This window comes from Physeter macrocephalus, chromosome 10 (genome assembly GCF_002837175.3).
Source record: "Physeter macrocephalus isolate SW-GA chromosome 10, ASM283717v5, whole genome shotgun sequence".
NCBI lineage: Eukaryota > Metazoa > Chordata > Mammalia > Artiodactyla > Physeteridae > Physeter > Physeter macrocephalus.
In genome coordinates this window covers 22,101,143-22,110,484 of record NC_041223.1, presented here as the reverse complement: position 1 = coordinate 22,110,484, position 9,342 = coordinate 22,101,143, and the positions used below count along the sequence as shown (strand labels likewise).

The following is a 9,342-nucleotide window of genomic DNA, read 5'->3' as shown; positions in this document are numbered from 1 at the left end:
CCAAACGTAAAATAGATAGCTAGTGGGAAGCAGCTGCATAGCACAGAGAGATCAGCTCGGTGCTTTGTGACCACCTAGAGGGGTGGGATAGGGACGGGGGGAGGGAGGGAGACGCAAGAGAGAAGAGATATGGGAACATATGTATATCTGATTCACTTTGTTATAAAGCAGAAACTAACACACCATTTTAAAGCAATTATACTCCAATAAAGATGTTTAAAAAAATAATAATAATGGGTATGGATAAGAGGATAGAGATTTTGGTTTAAACCTATGCTATATAAATTCGATGTTCTGTATGCCCAGAAATGAGAAGAATTTTTTTCCCATTATCAGCCTTAAAGCGTTTTAGGGGAAAAAGTGTTTTTCTTGAATTTATCCAATGAAGTCTTTTGTTGGTACCTAAATCCTTACACTTTGGTTATTTCTGAGAATAGTGACTTGACCCACTCCCAATCTATCCACTGATCAGATCTGACCCTCTTTTATATGGCTTGGAATCTGAGTTAAGAGGAGAAAAAAAAAGTCAAATAGTTGTCACAAAGCTTGAGTAGTGACTCAGGCCCTTAGCTAGACACTTGATGTAAAATAAGGTAGCATGTTAAAAGCATTACATCAAAGAGGAGATGTACTAGCAGAGGATATTATCTGAAACCCAGAGGAGAACACTCTCAGCAAAGAAGGAGATACCAAAATTACATAGATGTTCAGCAGGGGTGTTCATCAAGCTCTTACTTCAATAGCAACACAGTACAGGGCATAACCACTGAGATGGTCCCATACAACCATCAGTGTGCGTCATGAGCTCAAACCATGGAGAGGAGTGTGTCATAGCAAATACATTTTGCATAAGGAAAGGAAGAAATCCATGATCGTTTAGAAAGATTTCCACAAGAGAAAATTAAAATTATTTAAAAAATATTTTGCAGCCAAGAGGGTTAAGATTCAATTATTTGAAAAGTCCACCTACGTAGATGAGACCATGCTCATTGATTTTCATAGAGTATAGCAGTACCGGAAAGCTACTTATTTGGTTTATATCTTTTAAAAAAATTTTTATGGAGGAGCCACTTAGTATGTCATTTCCCATTGACATTCTTGCCTATATAGATGAATATGTCAAAAGAGGCTCTGTCCCAGCAAACTGACGTACTTCATGTCCCCCTAGTGCCCTCTAATTTTATCTATCATTGTCTTCTAATTATTTCTCCTGATCTAGACTGTGGAATCCTCAATTAGCAGAGACTGTGTCAACTATGCATTGGGGTGAATAAATACAGTAAATTTTAAAGTTAGTGTTTTACACCTGCCTTCTTACCTTTTCCTGGCCACTATGTACAAGCCATGGCATGGCCTTAGCCAAATAAAGTCTCCTGTAATGACACAGATAGGGTCAGAGTTAAAACAGATCTACATCAAAAAGAATAATATGTGGCTTTGGGAAAGCAGCCTGTTCTGCTGTTGATCTTAGGTCTGTCCTTTAAGGCGATAATTACTTGCACACAATCAAAGATTCTGTGCTGAGCATTAGGGTTGCCTGGCAAAGCACCAAGCTTACCAAATGCCATGCACATAGACTGGGCCTTGTTGGACTGACATCAGTTAGTATTATTTTTAACTTTAGGTACACAAAATGAACACATTGTAAGTATATAACTAGATGGCTTTTTGCATATACCTATGTGTGCGTTCATTGTAAGTATATAACTAGATGGCTTTTTGCATATACCTATGTGTGCGTTTGTGTAACCATTACCCTGATCAAGATGGAGGATGTTTTTAACACTGCAAGATGATTTCTTGTGGCTTTTCCCAGTTATTATACCCCTGAGGTAATCAGCATTCTAACTTCTATCTCCATAGATTAGTTGTTGAGTGAAGACATCTATCGTCTATCTATCTATCTAATTTTTTGTTCCCAAAATTAATGTATCAAGTGCCCATGTGGTGGGTACTATTTGGTAACTAGAGATATAGGGATAAACAAGGCAGATGAGGCCTCTGGGCTCTGTGGGGCTCACATTCTGGTTGGGGAACTGATAATAGACAAATTAACAAGATAGTTCTAAATCATGAAAAAGTCATGAAGAATGAAACAAGGTAATCGATAGACAGTAGATAGATAAGGTAGAGAAATATTGGATGGGGGTGGGGAGTATCCGCAGAGGTGACATTTGCACTGAGAACTGACCTAAGAGCAGGGAAGAGAGCCCCAGGACGAGGGAACTGAAAGTGTAAAGTCCCTAAGACAAGAAGAAGCTCTGTGCCAAGCGGAACTGAAAGGTCAAGTGTGGCTGGACGTGAGAGGTGGGGAGTCAGGGAGAGAATCGTGAGAGATGTTGTAAGAGAAGCCACCAGGAGCCGGAGGAACGTGCCTTTTTGGGGTAAGTGACTTAAAAAAAGGGGACAGACATTGGAGATAAAAAATATATATGTATGATATATTCTTTTAACAAACTTTTAAAACTTTTCCCATAAAGAACCTTCAGTAAATAAGTAGTGGCTGCTGGATATGACTTGCAACTGGGTGGCAGGTCAGCAAGGAGAGAATTCCAAAGCAGAGGACTTTCTGAAAGCGTAATTATACACTTTGAACATAACACAAGGAAAATAGTTTTTAAGGTAGCAAATCCTAAAGAGAATTTGGATAATGTGGGTGCTATTCTTCACATTTTTCTATGGCTAATTAGAAAGAACTGGGAAACACATAATGCTGCCCACATCCCTGCCAACCCATTATGGGCACTTCTAATTTCAAATAAATGAAGCCCTTGCTTACCACCCCCAGCTTGTCTCAGACATTCATTGTGTTATCAGATTAGATGAGTAAAAATAATAGCCTTTTGAATATCTATTAAGGGTAACTTTCTCTTATTAGCGAATACTTAAGTTCAAATCATGTCTCCATGTTAATGAAGCAACTCCCAAATTAACTTTGCTCTTGAAAATCTAATTTTTCAATTTTTCCCCTTTATACAGAAAATATGAGATTTGGCTGGGCAGCTTAGAAAACCAACATTTTCATGTGTCTGTAACTAGAAAAAATGTGATTATATAAAATTTCAGTTGGGATTGACATATATACATTAATATGTATAAAATGGATAACTAATAAGAACCTGCTGTATAAAAAAATTAAATTTAATTTAAAAAAAATTTCAGGTATATATATATATATATATATATATATATGCACACATACGTATCTTCTCTTTAGTCAATAATATATATTTCTCATTTTAAAAAGCATTTCTAATATTTACTGGTCCAAATGTGTAGAAACAAATATATGCTAAAAACAAATAGCCAGTTATCACCTTTAAAATATCCCTTATTAATTAAAACCATGATGTTATTTGAAAAAAAAAAACTGTGAGATATACATGCTGGGAAATATTAAATTTCATTGTCAGGGTGAAATTTGAGGAAGGAAAAAAATCAAGACAACTTACATTTGAGTTTAAGTTCTCAATAAGTGATTTCATCACTAGGTTCATTCATATAAATATAATAGCAGTGTTTGCAAAAAGCACCCCCCCCCAAAAAAAAACCCAAATGAAAGCAGAAATGAATAAAATTTGCATGATTTTAAATATCAAAATGTCTGAAAGCATAAAGCTTTATGGTTGAATTTTCTATTATTATGGAGGTTTGGTTTTATTTGGAAAAAATTGAAAGGCTCTCACTGGTTTAGGTGGTTCAGAATTTAGAAGAGAAGCTGCCACTCATTTTGGTTTATTTCTTCAATCATTCCAGGATCCCATGAACTGCTTCCTCCTCGTCAGACCTCACAAGATCAGAGATTAACATGCAGCTGCTTGTAGCCTAAGGAGGAGGCCAGCTGGTACAGGAGAAAGCACACACAGGAGAAGTGGTCCTATTTGGAAGGCAGTCTACTGATATCATTAAGACCTCTAGTGAGAGACCCAAGTCCAAATCCGAAAACCCTCATTTACCTGAGGTCAATTTGCACAAATACCTTAACATCTCTGAGAGCCTATTCTCCTGCAAAATTGGGACAATGGTATTTATTTCAGTGTTACTGCAACGGGTAAGTGGCATGCAGTAAGCACTTAATATGTGCTGGTTGTTTATATAAATATCTGTGGCTTGGCCACTAACTTTTTATGTGACTCTGAGTAAGACATTAATCTCTGGGCCTAAGAATTCTTGTTTATAAACTGAGAGTTGAACAATGTGAGCCTGAAGTGTCCTTTTAACTCTAATGTTCTGTAATTCTTACCATCTATGTGGCCTCAGTTTTCTCATCTTTATAATGGGCATACTAAGAGCACCTACCTCACAGAATTTTTGAGAGAATAAAATGAATTAAGACAGGTAGAAATTCTTAGAACATTGCCTGGCACATACATGTTAGCCATGATGGTGATGATGATAATGATAACTCCATTGGTAAATAGTGTGATAGTTATGAAACATTTAGTATCTGATTGATCATATGCTCTCTTCTTTCTGGAGTCAATTGCCAGCGTTACCAAGATTTTATCCTCTAAAGTTCTTCAAGACTAAACTTATTCACTTCTCAGTAAGAAATAGAGATTTCCCAGTTAGATAGCCTGATCTGTTAACATCTTCATTTTTTCTTTTGGTAACACTGTTTTAAAAGATTAGTTGACTCACTTATCACCACCCTCTCTTTTTGTGAGTCTGAATATGAGTATTTTTTGTGTGCACTTTCGTTCTAAAAATCTATGGCACCAAAATCCTACACATATTGTCAAAGCTCACGAAATTTGTTTGGAGAGTTTCCTGCTTCAAATTATTTTAAATAAAACATAATTTCATCAAGTAACTCAAGCATGCTAATGTTTAACTGGCACTTGAAGAAAAGTTTTGATTTATCCAGAACTGCGATTTGCATAAGTCATTTCCTCACTCTCCCTAACCTTTTTGCGAAATGCTACACACAATTAAATAAGCCAGTTAAGCCAAATGAACCGGTGAGTGCGTTATAAATAGCAACCAAAATTATACTTCAGATGTTAACTGGTTTGTCCTGATTCAATAATGAATTACATCATTTGACAAATGAGATAAGGCCTTCACCTTTATCTTTCTGATCCAAACTTCTAATAGTTGAAATGTACTATTACCATCTGTTGTCTGGCCTCTGAAATGCTCCAGTGATGTCTGCCTCATTTCAAGTTGTCAGAGCTTGTCTGCCAAAAAAGCACTCTCCTAAGTGTCTTGATTGGCAGGCCCAGTGAGAAGGCTAAGAACCCAATGAACCGTGGAGACACAGCTCAAACTCTGTAGAAGTTTCCTCTAGTTCAAGGCAGACTCATTTTCTTAGTTTGTGTTGCAAAGAAATTGTCACTATCAAAGTTGTTTTTATTTTGAATCTCAATCTTGAAAGATGCAATTCCTACACTTTTTAAGAAAGTTTGGGCCTCTCTTAAGCTATTAGGCACCCTGTACCAGATGGCCATCATTTCAGTGCCTTTCATCCTCAGCGAAAATAATTTGAGAATGAAGCTGAGAGTGCTATATAGCCTAGGGTTTTAATTCAGTGAAGCCACACGAATCTGTTCTTTATTGTTCTTCATATTGCTCTACGTTCTGGGAAAAGGCAAGATGAATCTTTCCGCTTTCAAGAAACTTACAATAAGGTAGGAAGGTCAGAGTAAACACACACAGAACCATAGCCAATAACGTAGATGAAGGTGAAAGTAAGTGCCAAACAGAATGGCGCAGATTATAAGTGTGATCAGCTCCTTGGTATGTATAAAAGAACATTTAAAAAGGTAAAATTTAGGAAAACAAATAGAAATGAAATGCAAATAACAAGATAGAGAGTGACTCTAGAGTTGAAAAGGATCTATCTTGGTAGGTTTGAGCAGTGTAGAAATGCCAAGCCCGGGCAAAACAGGAGTTTCCAATAATAATGTCGGCAGCGTTCATTACTAGACATATCCAAAAGACAGTTGATGTTAAGTCCCTGTTGGTCTATGGGGAGGCTGAGAGCAAGAGAAGTTAAATAATCTACCCATAATGACCCAGCCAGCAAGTGGGAGCTGAGATTCAAGTCCAGGAGTAAGGGCTCTAAAGCTATGGCCCAGACTCTTCACAAATGCGTTTAGTAACCACATTTCCCTTTGATTGACTTTACTGAAGTGACCATACATTTGAGAGTGAAAGGAGAAGCTATGAATAAACAAGCTTGGGCAACTGGCATGAACCAAGACAGTCCAGGGCCAACTGGGATGTATGGTCACCCCCTCTCTTCGTCTCTCCACTCCCAGCCATCTATCAGACACTCTTCTGGCCAGGTGCTGATTTCTTGGACGAAATTGATTAAAGTCTTATAATTCTAGGAAGTCTTCCATTTTCAAAGAGCCCACAAAGAAACAGTTCCAATCAAATAAATCACTGACAGTGAAATTTCAAGTAGTCAGTTGTCTGATAATGAGAACTATTTCAAAACAACAGTATTTTCCTGGCATCTGTCAAATCACACCTCTCCTATGAGACTTAGCCAGCTGGGTGTTTAAGAATTATTGGTCAGCTACGTACTACATGTATTGATGGATTCACAGGTAAAAACTGTAAATTAACGAGGTAAAGATGAAAGGCATTCTGCCCAAGATGTTTAGCACTACCCAGACCTCTGTTAGAGTTTCATATCCAGTTCAGAACTCATCAACAGAATGAAAAATATGGAAATTTGGAGAGATTCAGAGGAGACTAAAAACTAAAACAAAATTATACATATGTTGAAATGTTCAAAGCTACCAAAATGTAATGTGTTTCAATAAAATGGTATATGTCCTCAACACAGCCAAGTTCATAAATGTGTAGTAGATGCAGAGTGACAGATTACCAAATGCCTGTGTATCATTTGTATAAAATTTAAGTTAAAACTCATTTCCATCCCAAGTATATGTGACACCTAAATTAATATTCTACCTGTTTTGCTTTTATTTTAGATTTTTGGCAATTTTAAATTTCTTTTTTATTTGCAAAAAAAATTAAAAGGTGTCTACCAGCAAAATTAATGGAAAAAAGGGCAAAGAAGGGAGGGGATAAAATAAATACTAAAGGAGGAAATGGGAACAAGGAAAAACACCAACACAGAGAAACGTAAAAATACTCCAGCCAGGCTCAGAGAACCAGCATCCTTGGCAGCAAGTGTTGTTAAACATCGGAACGGGTTGCTGAGGGAGGTGAGGGAATCTCCCTTTCCCAGAAGTCTTTAAAAATAGGATCACATCTGTTGGGATAGAATAATGGTGGTACTGCCTGACTAAACAGCTTCTCAAGCAAACCCATAGGCTGGTAATTCTACCACTTCTATTTCTGATTGTGAAAAAGTAACAAATAACTTCAGTTCACCTAGCAAACTGGGACTTAACAACGACTATCATTTTAATTGCGTTATAAAACAGTTATCATTGGGCTTTGCAATGCAAAGATAGATAACTAAATTATTCAGGATATAGTTGAATGTACAGCAAAGGCTCAAAACATACTTACCCTTTTGTAATATTTTCCCAAAACATTATGAAACCAGAAGGGTACTCAGTTTATGTCCTCACATGGAAGTTAGAGATAAGGCAATGTACAGAATCCTATATTTAATTTTTAATTTTAACTGAGTAGCACTTGCAGGGGTGAAGTTACAGGAGGGCTGGATTGGATAAACCTTATTAAAAATTAGAGTCTTCCAGGCCGGTATCCCAAGAAGTAAAAGGATATTTGTTCCCTGGAGAGAATTTAGGTTGTGATCTGATGTATCTGCTGTGCCCCCTCCATTATGATCTTTTGCTTTTTTTTTTTTTTTTTTTTATCTTTTGCTTTATACTAAGCTATCAGATTATTTCCCCCACTCCATTTAATTGCACATATATTTGTTAAGCTCCTACTTTTTGTCAGGCACTGTGCCAGGAAAACAAAGAGAAAAGGATCACAACCCACAACCTTGAAGAACACAAAATCTAAAAACAGCAGTTGGGTCCAGGTGTGGTAGGGCCTTCCACTAGTGTAATTTTGGATCTGCATTTTAAGGAAAGAATACAAAATTACAAGTACAAAATTAAGAGTGAAAGTGAATATTTATTTCAAAGAGAAATCACAACAAATTACAGGTTTTAAAATTCTGACAAATTCCAGAAATATCACAAAATCTAGGGGAAAAAACTATGTTTTTTATTAGTTAACTACCTGGTTCACATCTATACTATTTGTCCTACATTTTGCTTGCATATTGTTGACCACATGACAAGAATTTTGTTCCATCTTTTCCCATAGAATGATAATTCAGTTATTCCTCTGGTATGCTTGATCAAAATTTGTTTTCTTTCTGGTTCACAACTTATTCATAATTAAAAGTAAATTTTCAGAATTGTCAAGTAGAGAAAAAACTCGATCAAGTTTCTTTCATACATAAGCTGTAAGAGCTGTAAGATTCCAGGGCACTGCAAATTTTCTGATGTATGAATAATTTTAAATAGTCTTTCAGTTGATGATGCTTGTGAATCAGCTAGTCATTCGTGTCCTTTTTATAATGGTATATTGTGAATTTGATTTTGTCTCCATCAAAGCCAGTGTTGTGTATCTAATTTGAAAGACATTTAAATATTTTTCCAAGAAGTTCATGTAATTCACTCTTCTTCATTAATTAGATTATCAAAGAATAAAGAGCCTGTTTAGTACTTTTAATTCAAAACTTATCTCTTCCTCTTAATGAATTATTGTTCTTTGTATTATCTGAAAAATGTTTTTGTTATAATTTACTCTTGATATTAAAAGAATTTCTGTTGATTTTATCACTCGATTTTCTTTTATAGTCTTTTTCATCTGGATTTTTTCTCAGTGCTTTAATAAATTAATTCATGGAAGTCATTGATTTCTCAGGTTTTTTTAAAATTGACAAGTTCCAAAACATCTACAAATTGCAGTTAAAATGACAGGGAAGTCTGGGGCTTCCCTGGCGGTCCCATGGTTAAGACTCCGCACTTCAGATGCAGGGGGCGCAGGTTCAATCCCTGCTCAGGGAACTAAGGTCCCCACGTGCCGCACGGTGAGGCCAAAAAAAAAAAAAGTATGTATGCTTTATCATCTTCTTGAGTAAATTTTTTACACCTAGTTTGTGTTTATAGTTCTCTTCCATGACTTTGAGAATATATTTTAGGGTCATTATATTGTAATGGACCACACTGCAAGACTTGAGCAGCTTTTCTGTGGGCAAACAGTATTATTATCCTTAGACTCTTGAAAGAAATATTCTTGTTGGCATTTTTTTAAATGGAGGTATAATTATCATTCAATAAAATGCATAGATCAGGGCTTCCCTGGTGGCGCAGTGGTTGAGAGTCCGCCTGC

General features: G+C 36.3%; 1 protein-coding gene across 1 annotated transcript in view; it reads left to right on the top strand.

Annotated features, from left to right (window-relative positions):
• The window catches only part of LOC114486945 (polycomb group RING finger protein 6-like), a 20,197-nt gene extending 11,544 nt beyond the window's left edge, over window positions 1–8,653 (top strand). The window contains exon 2 of the mRNA XM_028494371.2: window positions 3,757–8,653. Coding sequence (XP_028350172.1) covers window positions 3,757–3,824 — 68 coding nt within the window. The 3' untranslated portion in view covers window positions 3,825–8,653. The remainder of the gene's footprint in view (window positions 1–3,756) is intronic.
• The last annotated feature ends 689 nt before the right edge of the window (window positions 8,654–9,342 follow it).